The sequence below is a fragment of the Molothrus ater genome, chromosome Z (assembly GCF_012460135.2).
Source record: "Molothrus ater isolate BHLD 08-10-18 breed brown headed cowbird chromosome Z, BPBGC_Mater_1.1, whole genome shotgun sequence".
Taxonomy (NCBI): Eukaryota; Metazoa; Chordata; class Aves; order Passeriformes; family Icteridae; genus Molothrus; species Molothrus ater.
Window position 1 is genome coordinate 44,704,360 of NC_050511.2, and position 14,196 is coordinate 44,718,555.

The 14,196-nt window shown below is 45.1% G+C and overlaps 1 protein-coding gene across 1 annotated transcript; it reads left to right on the forward strand.

The window, feature by feature from the left end:
- The first annotated feature begins 3,303 nt into the window (after positions 1–3,303).
- On the forward strand, positions 3,304–10,014 carry THAP1 (THAP domain containing 1). Its single transcript, XM_036403948.2, has 3 exons — positions 3,304–3,478; positions 3,859–4,054; positions 8,018–10,014. The coding sequence occupies exons 1-3, from the start codon at positions 3,408–3,410 to the stop codon at positions 8,483–8,485; spliced, it is 735 nt and encodes a 244-aa protein (XP_036259841.1). The 5' UTR covers positions 3,304–3,407; the 3' UTR covers positions 8,486–10,014.
- Positions 10,015–14,196: the final 4,182 nt, after the last annotated feature.

The following is a 14,196-nucleotide window of genomic DNA, read 5'->3' on the forward strand; positions in this document are numbered from 1 at the left end:
GCTGCCGCCCTCGCCGGCCGGCGGCGGCTCCGGCGCGGGGCGGGCCGGGCTGGGCGGCTGCTCCGCGGGGCCGGCCGCCCTCGGCTGGCAGCGGGGACTGAGCCGCCTCCCGGCGCCGCCGGACCCGCGCCACGCCCCGGGCCCGCTGCCCGCCCCGCCGTCGCCGCCTCCCGGCTGCCACCGCCGCCGCCGCCGGTCCCCCCCGCCCGTTCCTTCCCCCGCCCGCCGGGCTTGCGCGGAACGGCTTCCCGGTGGGGTGTCCGTGGGGAACCCGCGCTGCTCCTCCCTCTCGGAAACTCGCCCCGCGAGTGCGATGTGGGAAAGAAGGCAGTGCTAGGGCCTTCGTCCGGGAACGGGGGGGGTTTCTCGGGGCCATCACTCTGGCCCGGGTACCGGGAGTCCTCAGGAGGAAAGCGAGCAAGAGCATCGCGTGGCGGCTGCTGGGGCAGGTGCTGGTGCGTCAAGTCTGTGATGGATGGGCACAGGATAGTGAGGATAGTGCAGGTGTCGAGGACTAATGATTCTCAACAACACGGTACTGGGAAGTCTTACGGGAAGTGTTTGGCCATCAGGAAACACGCCAACAAATCAAACTAAAAGTCACTCAGAAGATGGACATGAATTTGATGTGGCCTTTTTTTCCGGGGGGGGGGGGGGGGAGTTAAGAAAAAGGATTTGAAACATCCTAGACATATTTCCAACATTTTCAAAATTACTGAAATGTGAATTTTTCAGTTTGGGGGTTGTATTTATTTGTTATCTTTAGTCAAGACAATTGCCTCTGCCCTCCTCCAAGTTTGTGAAATTCTTAGGGAATGAGGAAATTTCTTATACAGTCTTTTATAAATCCCTTTTGCTTCAGGATACCTATGTGATCCTGACAGAGCTACTGAAAGCTCTCCTTTAAGTCTTTAAAATCAGCTTGGTGACTGATGGTCTCAGTGACTCATCTACACATTCACCAGATGTCCTCATCTGTGATGGACCCCCTCAGTTAGGTGTCACCTTCTGCAATCTACTCATACTTTCATGCTTTCTCCCCAGGCATTTCCTTCCTATATATGAAGACCATGTGCCTCTTCTCACAGTGTCTAGTGAAGTTGCTGAGTTCTGCTCTTAGCATCACAATCTAAATGGCCATGCTGTGCCCCCCTGTGCCTCGGTTCATTCCAAAACCAGCAGTGGAGGAGGAGATGGACAATGGTATCAAGTCCAGGACTTTGACTCACAATCCCTCTTGAGGTCCATAGGAGAACTGGAGTCTAGGTGCACTGACTAAGGCCTCGATGACCTTGACTCAAGTGCTTTGGGGCCCCCAACTCTCGCGTATGGGGCAAGAGCTTCTTTTCAACACAGCCCAGCACCTTCAGTCCCTGCCTGGCTGTGTCACAGGTGTCGCTCTCTTCCGTTTCATCTCCTGGGTGAACCTTGGACCTGTGTTTCCAGTTCTGTTACTGGCACCATCAGGCTGCTCCTGCCTGAATTACCTGGGCGGACCTTGTACCTGGTTCATCACCTCACCTTGTGTGGGTGTGTCCATTAGTGTCTGCCCGGCTCTTGTGCTGCAGGACTCTGTCCAGGCTGATGAGCCTGGGCTTTGGCTCTGGTCACCCCTAGCTCATCTTGCCATGGGACAGCCTAGCCTTTCTGGTCCCTGAGGCTGTGGCAGAATTGCTGCCCAGAAAACTGGCAGCAGGAGGATGTGAGGGAGAAGAAAGTCATCAGGCAAAGGTCAGGGACAGAGGCATTCACATGGAGAGGAGAGGAGTAAGCATGTTTTTCTTGGTAGGAAGGTAGTGCTAGAAAGAGCTTATTTTGGTTTCCTTGTCTCTTGGCTGACCTAGCAGGAGAGGGAGCAGAGCTAACAGTGCTCAGCCAACACTGAGTACTGACAACAGCTCATGCGAGTCGCTTTGTGGAAGTATTGCTGAAGCTGCTGTACAGGCTTTTCTGTCATATTCCTGGACAAGCAAATGGCAGTGACTGGTACCTTCCATCAGCTGGGCAAAGAGAGCTGTCTAGGAAGAGAAGCCACAGCCTACAAGCTAAGGCAAATAAACCTTCTTTTCTTTCCCTCACAAAGCAAGTGTAGAGGGGGAAAGTAGGCTGAGGAGAAAATTATGATCTTTGTGGGATCAGAGAAAAAGCCGTGGAGGCTCACTTGGGTCTGGGGTCATTGTCAGTGAATTTTTAGATATAATGTTACACTTGACTGGGGTGACCCTAAAGGTGGATTACTTTGTCATTCCTATACAAAAACTGTCACTTATGTAGGACGGTTTTAGTTGTTGATCAAATGCAGAGTTCAAAAGTGAGCCCACAGAATGGGAACATGTCGAAACTGCTCGAAATAAACTTATTTGTAACAACAAATCGATTTGTTGAGAGATTTATCTACTGTTTGCTGATGTACCTGCAAACTACGTTTAGGTGAGTGACACGGAGTTGTTTTACATGTCCTTAATGCAACTGTGTGTTATGGCAATGTGGTCTTCCCGTTGTTTTCTTTTGCCTTTCCCCCGCTCCTCATTTATTTTTATTTTTTTTATTTTTCTACCCGAAAAAAGCCTGAACCTCCCGGGGGGCTCACAGCGCCAGCTTCTTCCTGTCCCTGTGACAGCCGCGTTGTGCACACTCGTCCGTCCGACCGCAGCCCTGCCTGCCGGCTGGGACAACCATCCCCGGCCAGAACTTCGGGCATGGCGCGGCCGGAGGAGGCCCTGACAGGCTCCCCTTGATGAAGGAAGGACCGTGGCGCAGACCACGGTCCCGGGGTCGGAGGCGTTGCCCAGCTGTGGGTGGGGGGTGTGGGCGGCTCTGCGGAGGTGTGGGTGCGGAGTGCGGGCAGCACTGTGGGTGCGGGGTGTGGGCGGCGCTGCCCAGCTGTGGGTGCGGGGTGTGGGCGGCGCTGCCCAGCTGTGGGTGCGGGGTGTGGGCGGCGCTGCCCAGCTGTGGGTGCGGGGTGTGGAGGGGAGCGGCGCTGCCCAGCTGTGGGTGCGGGGTGTGGCAGCACTGTGGGCGAGGTGTGGGCGGAGCACGGGCCCAGCTGTGGGTGCGGTGTGGGCGGAGCACGGGCCCGAAAAGGGGGTGGAGCAGGGGAAAGGAGGCTGCCGGATTGGCGAGCCTGCTGAACAAGGCCCCGCCCCCACCCTGCGTGCCGACGCGCCCAATGGGCGGAGCGCGGTGCGCGCCGCTACCGCGAGAGGTTCCGTTGAAGCTGGCGCCGCCATCTTGGAGTTGGGAGAGGCCGCGCGTCCCGTTTCCGTCCCTCTCCGGAGGGCCACGGGCGCGGGGGGGGGCTGCGGGAGGCGGGGGAAGCATGGGCGGCCGGCGGTGAGTTTGCAGCGTCCCGCCGGCTCGTCCGTCCCCACGAAGGCCACGCTGCGGCGGGCGTGGGGTTGGGCGGGATGGTGCAGTCCTGTTCCGCCTACCGCTGCCGGAACCGATACGACAAAGAGAAGCCCATCTCCTTCCACAAGTGAGCGCGCGCGGGCGCCGGGGCGGGGTCGCGCCGGGGGGCGGGGCCAACGCGGGACCGCGCGCGCGAGGATCGCGGGGAGCAGCGGGGGAGGGAGCGCGTGAGCGGGCGGGTGCGGACGGACGGACGGACGGACGGACGGACGGACGGATGGATGGATGGATGGACGGGCGGGCGGGCGGGCGTGCGTCTCTGTTCGCCCGCCCCTCCCGGCGTCTCCCTGGGGAAAGCCGAGGGACGAGACCCTCTGAGCCGCCTGTTGCAGAGCGAGAGCCGGCTGAAACCTCATCCCCCCCCCACCCCCCCCGATGGGGGGCAGGAAGGTTTTTGCTCCGGTTATAAAGCTTTCCAGAAAAGCTGAAAGTGCCTCTTGCTTGCAGGTTCCCTCTTACAAGACCCGATCTTTGCAAGAAGTGGGAAGCTGCTGTTAAGAGGAAAAACTTCAAGCCGACGAAGTACAGCAGCATTTGCTCAGAACACTTTACCCCCGATTGCTTTAAGAGGGAATGCAATAACAAGCTCCTAAAAGAGAATGCTGTGCCCACAATTTTCTGTTACACTGAACCCGGTGAAAAGGTAAACCCAAAGCACCCATGGCTGCAGGTGCCAGAACGTGTCGTGCATGTCACTGGTTGCAGAGTGGCAGGGCAGCGAGCAGGGAGAGGATGCAGGCTGGGAAGGATGAAGGCCGGCAGGATGCTGAGCCTGTATCCCTGGGGTGACCAGGAGAACTGTGGTGACTGCCAATACCTGCAACAGCTGTGCTTCTTTTCTCTGAGGCTCTCTGAGGCTTTGGAGCACAGTGTTGTACAGGCAGGCATTGGCTTTCACCTGCTCATGTGTCCATTTAATTCAGCATCCATGTGTTGATTAAATGGAATGGCAACAAAGAAAGAAGGTATTACCCTGTAGTTAAACAGTTCCACAGCAATTCTTGCATATTCAGAGTCTGAGAGAGCCTTCATTAATGTTTGCAAATGGCACTTACTCTCTTCCCATGGCTGATGGCTACTGCTAGCATTGAAAATACAGTGGATGTTAACTGTGAAACTTAACTGGCCTCTTTAAGAGAGCTCTGCGCTTTGGCTTTGCAAAGTTAAAATGAACAGCAGAACCTTACCTGTACCTGCTATCTGTCTGTCCTGAGAGCACCTTTGTCTTTCCTTAACATTGTTTTCAAAAGCCATACTGGTCCCTGACTTCTGATGATAGAGTCTTCTGAGTGAGGTATTCCCTTCACTGTGCCACTAGAACAATTTACTGTGAGATGCAAGTTACTTATGAGTTCTTACTTCTTGATGTAATAACTTCAAGACAAGAATGAAAAACATTGATTTTAAACTCCTTTAAAAGATATAAAATATTTGATCTCTTACTGCTCTGCCATAGAGAAATGGCAAAGGAGACAGTGGTAGCTAGATTAGGTCTGGGGAGCAAAAGACTAAAATGGGATGAAGTGCACAGAAGAAAACTCAGACTTTTTCTTGTTCAATTTTTCTCTTTATATACAATATTGGAGTGCTGCAGAAATAAAAAGGCTAAACATTTGAAAAATGAAAAGTGGCTAATAACACAGAAGATAATATAAACAGAATGTAAACAAGGAGACAGACAAGTTACAGGGAAATATGGTTATGTTTTTTGTTTGATTACACTTCCTTGCTTATCTGTGAAATACACATTTTCTTTGTTGTATGTAAAATACTTGCAAATTTTTTTACAGTCTGAAAGCTGAATGGGTGTATAGGGTAGTCTGCAAAAGTACTGTTGGTGCAGCAGGATTAGTAGTGAGCCACGTTCCCAATTTCGCTGTCATACCTGGATCTACAAAAACACAGAAGAGTGAGTGCCTTTTAATTCTGAAGGATTCAGTTCTATTTTTATTTGTTCCATGGCACTTTTGAATAAACTGCCACATATCTTCAAGTAACAATGTAATAACAAAGAATAATTGTGGTTGTTTTGGAGTTGAATCCACGTGGATTTTGAAATACAGATTTTTATCTTTCACACTATGTAACTTTTTCTTATGTCTTAGAAGAAGTATTTGTTGACTAGAAGAAATAGTTAGAAGTCATTGATGATGTCACAGAGATACCAAAGATCTGTTCTCTGTGATATGTGGTGACAATAATAATTTGTATATAGAGGTAGCATACGCTCTATAGCTTCAATTAGAAGTCTCTGTGAATTCAGCAGTCCAGCAGTGATCTGATTTTGCTGTTGTTTCTAGCAAGAATGAGTTTCTTTTTGCTAGCTCTACCTTTGCCTTGTAGGGTTTTTTTAGTAGAAAAATTTGATAGTGACAGCTGATAGGGTCAAGCTCTTTAGAATATTCATATGTGAATTAGGTATGCTAACAGCAGCAGTTTTTTATAAATGAGAAATAAGACTGGTAGTTGGCTGATTTTGTACTTTCATGTGATCAGTTATATTTGAATGCATATTAAACTTCCCTTTAATGCCAATCTTTTCTTCAATACCAATCACCAAACTGCCTTTTCAGTTACTGTCTGCCAAGCTGTAGTTTGTATAGGGGACAGGTAGACACCCACACATCTATCTTGCTTGTATGTTAAGTCAGGGAAGTTAATGATACGACCTTCAGATCTGATGAGCTTGATATTTTGATGGTGAGGACTGTTGGCTGTTCTTAAAATCAATGGCTGTTCTTAAAACCAATGTTTTCCCAGTCCTTATGCTTTTCTTTGTACTAATAGTGTTGGCAATAGGTGTGTAGGTAGAAATTTTTTTCAGTGCCTCTTTTACTGAGAATGTTTTAAGCTTTCTTTTCAATAGGCAATATGCAAGCTCTTTGGTTTCAACAGTGCTTTTTCAACCAACATGTGCACAGAAGCATTTCTGAATTATACTGGATTCTTTTGGGGAGGAAAAAAATCTGATTCTCTGCTCTGGCCTATACTCAAATGAATCTGTGTTGTCCTGACCTGTACAAGTGGACCTATCAAGAGCAATGTGATAAAACCTGCAGTTTTATCTGCAAAAAAACTCTGCAGTGGAGTTGAGCCAACTGATATTTTGCTGCTGCCAAAAGGGAGAACTGTGCTTCTCCCCTGTCCATTCCATCTGCCAGCTATGTAGTCCTGTTTCTTAACATGACCTGGCAGTGTGAGCTCACAGCCCAGAGAGCCAAGTGTGTCCTGGGCTGCATCCAGAGCAGCGTGGGCAGCAGGGAAGGGAGGGGATTCTGCCCCTCTGCTCTGCTCTGCTGAGAGCCCACCTGGAACCCTGCATCCAGCTCTGGGGTCCCAGCACAGGAAGGACATGGAACTGCTGGAATGAGTCCAGAGGAGGCCAGGAAGATGACCAGCGGGATGGAGCACCCGTCTTAGAGACACAGGCTGAAAAAGTTGGGGATGTTCAGCCTAGAGAAGAGAAAGTGGTGTGGAGACCTCATAGCAACTGTCCAGAATCTAAAGGAGGCAGGCCTACAAGAAGGCTGGAAAGGAACCTTTTTATAAGGGCAGATAGTGACAGGCCAAGAGGGTATGGCCTTAAGCTGCAAGAGGGCATGTTTAGATTAGATATTAGGTAAAAATTCTCCACTGTGAGGGTGGTGAAGCACTGGAACAGGTTGCCCAGAGAAGCTGTGAATGCCCTGTCCCCAGAAGTGTTCAAGGGTTAGATGGGTAATGTGGTCTAGTGAAAGGTGTCCCTGCCCATGGCAGAGGGGTGTTGACACTGGACGATCTTTAGGGTCCCTTCCAACCTAAACCATTCTATAAATGTATGAGTCTCACTTTTTCCACATATCAAGACAGGTGTATGTCGTACCTTTTGTTGCATTGCTTTGACATTTAATAATGGACAGAAAATTTATGCAGTGATAGTTGGAGATCAAATAGCTTTCTGTCATTTTAGCAATTATATTTGAGCAAAAAGTAAATACCAAGGATGAGAAGGCTGCTTTGCTGTTGAAGAGCTGTTTATTTTGGTTCATGATGTCTCTTTTAACCAAACCCTTAAGCTGCAGCCCAAAACCTGTTAAGAATCCCTCCCAGTTGTTGAGAAGATTGGTCTTACTGTGTCTATCTCTCTGCTGTGTCAGCCTGCTCAGTAGTTAGCCCTCATTCTACCTCAGCAGAAGATTGTCTGCTTCTAATGTGTTTTTGATTAGATTAGCTGGTAGGTTCAATTATGTAGTGGTATGATGCAGCAGAAAGGAGGAGGGACAAAGGGGGATGGGATGGCAGCAATGAGTTGCTAGGTCATCTGAACTCTCTTTTACGGAACTGTAGTCTGTGTTCTTGCTTCTTAGGTAATTCATAAAACCTATTTAGACATAAGAGCTTGAGTTTCAAAGAGCCCTTAAAATGAAACTGGTTAAAAATATGTCCAGTTGAGAAGCCAGACAGAGCAGGCCCAGAAACGTTTGCCAGTTTTGAAAATTGTGTCTTTGAAATTTATTTTATTTGTTTAAATCCTGGTTGTTAGGTTATTCTGGGGCTGTAATAAGGGAGTTCTGTTGCAAGCAATGTTTAGCATGAAAATGTACATTTTTTGTCTTGTTCTTTCTAGTCTGAAGAATTTGCAGAGCAGCCAGAAGATCCACTGCCACCTCCTCCACTGCCACCGCCGCCACCGCCTCCACCACCACCACCACCACCAGCAGCTCCAGTACTACCACAATCTCCATCAACTCCTTCTTTTCATTTGTCTCAAATAGATGCCAGATTTGTAGATCCCAGTATTGGATTATTGATGCCCCCTCTTCAGACCCCCAGCAATCTTGCTGTTTTTTGTGATCATAACTACACCGTCGAGGATACAGTCCATCAGCGGAAAAGAATTCAACAGCTGGAGGAACAGGTTGAAAAACTGCGGAAGAAGCTCAAGACAGCGCAACAGCGGTGCCGGCGTCAGGAAAGACAAATTGAGAAACTAAGAGAGATTGTTCAGTTTCAGAAAGAAAAAGACATATTGGCAGGAAAAGGCTATGTGATTCTGCCTAATGACTATTTTGAAGTCGTAGAAGTACCTGCCTAAGAGTCACGAACATAGTTTTCACTTTGGTAGGCCAAGAAATTTAGTTTAAAAACTAAGTTCTTTCTAATTCTGTAAGACTTTCCAGAATTCTAAAACAGTAATTAAGCAGTCATACAAATAAGATAATATTTTTTCTTCATTGTCATTTCAGTTTGATATACTTTTAATATATTGAAGATGCAAGTATCTCAGAATTAGAATATGCAATGAATTTACAAAATATTAATTGCTTCCAGAAGGAAAAGATACAAGATTGAAGACACATAGAAATTTACTTTTTTTACAATGTCTGTCTCATGCTTACAGGGGCTGGGAACTGAATCTGGGTGAGAGTGAAGTTTAGGTGGTTGTACACCTAGTGCTTTGTCAAGACTTCTAATTTGGCTTTGGTAATCCCCAGTAGGTAGTTTTCACTGATTTTAGAAAGAACAGAATTAGGTCAGCTAACATGTGCAAGCGCTGCAGAAAGATAGCTAAGATGCACATTTCAGTCTGGGAAAACTTCCAACTTCAGTTTGCTATGCATTTGAAGAACTGCAAAAAGTAATTCCTGGATCCCTTTGGGTGAGGTATGTAAATGAACCTTTTCTTTTGGAGTAACTGTTCTCCACATGAATGTTTTGAGGGCAATGAGAAGAATTCATTAGCATAGCTAACAAGACCTGTAGAAGCAGCTTTTGTTTTGAGGGCACTTAAAAATAATCCTGAAGTGCAGGGCTGAACTGAACATGTATGTTACTGTTGGCAGGATGATTGAGACTGTTTACAGTGACTGCTTGCAAAAGGACACTGGTAATATACAGTCCCAGTATGTTGTAGGGTCATCTTCCCATTAACACTGTAACTGGTAGAGTGTTGTCCTTGGTTTTGAAATTAACTCGCATGTCAACATGTGTAAGTTCAGGAAATGAAGGAAGTTTGTTCTTCATCCAGGAGTCAGACTTTTATGGCTTTGCAGTATACAGTGGTTTTATTTCCTTTTTTTCACTCCCCAAAGGGCATCCACCAAAGGGCAGATAGGGAACTAGACTTTGGAGTTGCTTGGTGCTAGACTGGTTTATAATATCTCAAATGCTGCTGCCTTTTCTTCAGCCTTATTAAGACTCTTTCTAGTAGATTTAGCATGACAAAGTAGTGCAGCAGTTTGCACTTTCTAAAAATTTATTTAGTCAACAAACTCACTGAAAACGAGAGAAAATGGCTAACCCTAATGCAGGCTTCACAGCTGAAATTCCTGGATGTACAAGACATGAGGAAATATGCTTTTCTCAGTCTGTGTCAAACTTGTGTGTGGTGTGGGTTCTAGCTCTGATGTTAAACAAGCCTTGTTCATGATGGCTTTAAAAGCTTCCCTTAATATCCTGTTAGCATGACATTTTGAAATATTTCAAACCAGTCTTGATACTTCTGACCTCACTCATGCCATATGTCTATTTTCCCTACCATTTCATACACTTAAAATGAACAAAAATGCCAATGCTTCCTTTTGTGTACATTTATTATACCTAATTAAAAATTTGAAAAGCAAATTATGTGTTATATTTTTAATTACTCTCTCTTTTCCCAGGATTTTGCCAAAATTGTCTTGACATTTTAAATTTTTATTTTCTACTAGTTTCCTTGTTTAGAGGTTGGGCTCCCAAGCCTTGCTGCTGTTACACTTAGTGTTTAAAATTGGTAAAATTCAAAAGTGACAAGGAAAAGACATTTAAAAAACTGTTGCTATGCTGTTGGCATGAGTGCCAGATAGCAGATTGTGTCTGTTTTCTCTGCAGAAAACCCTCTCTTCTTACTCTGCAGGAATTTCAAGTGTGACTTCCTGAAGCACAGTGCATTACTGCAATACCACACCCCCTGCCACCCGGCTCTGCACCCCAACACTTGGTTGTGTACTCTCACCACCATCCTTCTTATGTTCTCCAGTTCTCTGGAGGTGACTGAGGTGCTGGCTGTACCCTTCTGTGTGGCACTTTCAGCTCACTAAAGCAGGAGGTTTGGCTTGTAGTGGAGAGGCAGCAGAGGGCCAACAGTACCACACCTGATACAAGTTAAAGACGGGGCCAAAAGAAGGGCATGAGGCAAAAAAAATCCTCTCCTCTGAGTGCAATGAACATTATGTCAGCTTCTTCTGAAAATACATGGGTAGCTTCCTACTCTGAATGTTCAGACCATTTCCTTCTACCTGGGCCATGCTTCCCTGTTTCCCCCCCACCTTATGCTCTGGCTGCTGTGTTTGTTGGGCCCTTCCTTTGGGTGTTTTAACTTCATAACCCTTCAGGGAAGCAGCCAAACCAAACTATGTCTGCAAGTTAAGTTTTAGGTACAGTGGTAGATGGCTGATACATGGTTGGTGTGCGGAGTTCCTTGTGTCTTTAAGCTGTTTGCATGGTGAAGTTGATTTAACAGCTGACTCATAAATGTTTCTTCTGTTGAGGGGGTTGATTATTCCTTGTCTGGACAGTTTCAGAAGTAATATGCTGAAGAGGGGACTTCAGTTGTCTTCCTTTCCTCTTAGCAGATGATATTACTAAGAAGAGATGCAGCCTATTGTGATAACAGGCTTGAATTGCTCCTGCAGCAGCTATTTTTTTTCCTTGCAAAAAAAAAAGTCGTGTTAACTCCTGATGTAGTAATGTCTGGGCTGAGTGTGGACTTTAGTAGACATATGAGGGCTCTCAGTACCACAGAGCTCTGAAGTGGGGAGAAAAGACTGGTACAGAATCAACTGATTCTCTTTTAGCAGTTGACTTTTTATGCACTGTACCCTGTCCCTCACTCTTTCACAATCTCTCTTCTGTAGTAGCAGTATAGAAAGAGAAGGTGAAGGCTCTCTGCTACTGGTGAGGCTAGGAAAATAATTCTAGCTAATAAGCACAATATGTTCTACTAGCATGTGTTAAAATTTCCTCTCCTTTTGGGATCTGATACATCCACACAATCATCTGTTAAAGAGGTCTGCAACAGTTACTGTTTGCATTGGCCACAACTGGTACCTGCATTAACACCAATTTCATAAACATCTCTGAAAAGATGTGATTGAGAGTTAAAAAGCAGAGGTTTTAATTGTAGAATGGCATGTGGTTGTTCAAGTGTACGTGAAGTAGCTGACGTGTTTAAATGCACTTCACTGAAGTCTATTTTACAAACTGAATAATTCAAGCGAGTTAGAAAATAGCAAAATTGGCAAAAAATTTCCATCATTAAATTATAGAAATATTTATTTTGAAATGGGCAGATGCTTTAACAGATAGGAATTGGAGTCACTTCTAAACAGAAGTGGTATTGCTGAGTAGCAATTGTATTGAAAGAAAACTGGTGGGAAGAGAAGTGAAGAATATGCGATAAAGAGGAGAGAGTTTGCAGAAGTCAGTTACATCTAAAGCCAAGAACATACTTATAAAATACAGCTACTACAGAGGCATTGAAGGAGTACCCTACATTTTGACTCAATGCCACTTCACTTACTTCTCCCTGTTGCCCCAATTCTCCTTTTGCTGCGGCAGAGTATCTGATCTATGTGCAATGTTTGCTTTTTTTTCTTCTGCACCTCTACAAAGTATTAGATTTCCCTGTCTAACTGGGACTTTTCAAGCACAAGAGGTATGTTTTTTAATTAATAGCTAAATACTTGAATCACTTCTTGTCATGCTGAGGGAGTTCTTTGTCACCACTCTGTTTACTCTTGCGTTTCCAGTTACCATCTTGTCTATGTTGTCACTGGTGTGGTCTTAAAAACTATAGCAGCAAATTAATGAAATCAACATGTCCAAGAAATCTTCTGTCTTGCTGACATTTTGTTTTCCTTCAGCTCTGTTAGGATTTAAGGCCTTGGTGTCCTGTGTGAATTGTGAAGAATTTCTCTTGCAGCTGAAGAAAGTGCAAAGGAAATCCCACTCTGAATGTAGGAAGAAGGAAAGGAAGATAGTCGATTGGGTAAAACAAAACCTTAACAGTTTCTGAGTGCTTTCCAAGGGACTCCTCCTGTTATTTGCTTTTCTGGATCCAGGCAGTTATTTCTAGTTGCTCTTTTGCTTTCTTGCTTTCTTTCTTTCGTGAGGTCTGTTTTAGGTTTTACTCTGTAGCTTTATCTGTTTCCTGACAGCTTACACCTTCATCAGGTGGCTTTGGCAGGGTGGAATGGGGTGAGCTATAGTCTAATTTTAACCATCAAAACACAATCTGCTGAAGCATGTTGATGACTGCAAGTTCAGGTATGTAACTCCTGCTGTTTTAAGCACAGCAGTTTATTTACCACATTCTGCCACAATAATGATTTGTTTATAAATAAGAAAGAGAAAAACAGGATATGTGACTTAAAAATATTACAGCAATTGCTCTTAGAGATTTCCCTTTGCACTTGTTCAATGCAAATTTTATGTTTATATAGAGATATTTGATAGAACTGCAGCATTTTATTGCACAAAATTGGCAGAAGACCTTACAGTGTTATATAGGCTGAAAGATGTTAAAAGTGGGCAAAAAAATATGTTGCAAAGTTGCTGTTTAATCCACTATGACTCACTTGAAACAGTTGCCAAAGAAAGTAATCTTAAATATTCCTAAATTAAAGAAAGCATTTAAATCAGTTACTGAGAAGGAAAGGTTCAAGTACCTCTCTTGAGAATAGTTACATTACACTGTCATAATTAAATTATTAATTAAGTTTGTCCACAGTCTTGCCCCTATTAGTTCATTTAACATTGAGTATCAGGCTTTTTGTTGTGCAAAATTAGCCACTGATAATCCTGTAGATGCTTCTTCCTATTGTAAAGGAGGCAAATAGATTGTAGAGCCTGGACTCACACATTCGGGAACTTGTGAAAAGTGATTGTCCTCTCCTGTTAATTGGTTCCAGGTGTCTTTTAGTTTGGGATGAGTATGGAGAATGCTATCAGACCAGTCATTGGACTGTTTGTTTGGTTGGTTGGTTTGATTTTTGTTGTCGTTGTGGTGGTGGTTGTGGTGCTGGGGGTGGTGGTTTTTTCATTGTTGTGGTTTGTTTTGTTCGTTGGTTTGGTTTGGTTTGGTCTGATTTGATTTTTTTAAAATTCATGGATAACTTGAGGAAATCAGGCAGGCTTCCCACTTCCTTTCAGGTTTCATTAAAGATGCAGAATCTGAGGCTGTACTCATCATCTGTAGAAGAACCAATGCTCCAGTATTTGATGCTGTGAAAGATGTGTGACTTTCTACTGGAAGCTCTTCAATTCAATGACCTGGGACAGGTAATCCAGAAAAAAGAGGAGGACTTGCCTCCAGTAATTGTATCTTCTTTTGTGTTAGGCTCATTTAGTAGCTTGCAGCCATAGTCCAATACTCTCTAAACAAGTTCTTATGGATATATCCAGGACTTTGATATAGCAGAATGTTACAGCAATTTACTGGCATTGAAGCACAATCACAATATAGCAGCTGCAATATCAGTGGAATCACAATTCAAATATACTGTTCAAATTCCCATTACTGGTCTCTAAATGCTTGGTGTCGTGACACTGTGTCCTCACAGTTACTTGGAAGAAATATGCAGGTTACACTCAGCTCAGGCCAGTTACTGTTTTCCAAGCTGATTTTTTGAGTTATCTATTTTCTCTACTTTATATTGGGCTGAGTCACATAAACACTACCCTCCCACGTTGGCCTGGTTAGCTCAGGAAAACATTACTCTCAACTAATTTCAGGGAAAGCTGTTTACTGGATCTTAGGACTGAATG

Coding starts and splice junctions, on each gene's coding strand:
- THAP1 (XM_036403948.2), top strand. CDS start 3,408: ATGGTGCAGTCCTGTTCCGCCTACCGCTGCCGGAACCGATACGACAAA. Junction 3,479..3,858: donor AAGCCCATCTCCTTCCACAA/GTGAGCGCGCGC, acceptor TCTTGCTTGCAG/GTTCCCTCTTACAAGACCCG. Junction 4,055..8,017: donor ACACTGAACCCGGTGAAAAG/GTAAACCCAAAG, acceptor TGTTCTTTCTAG/TCTGAAGAATTTGCAGAGCA.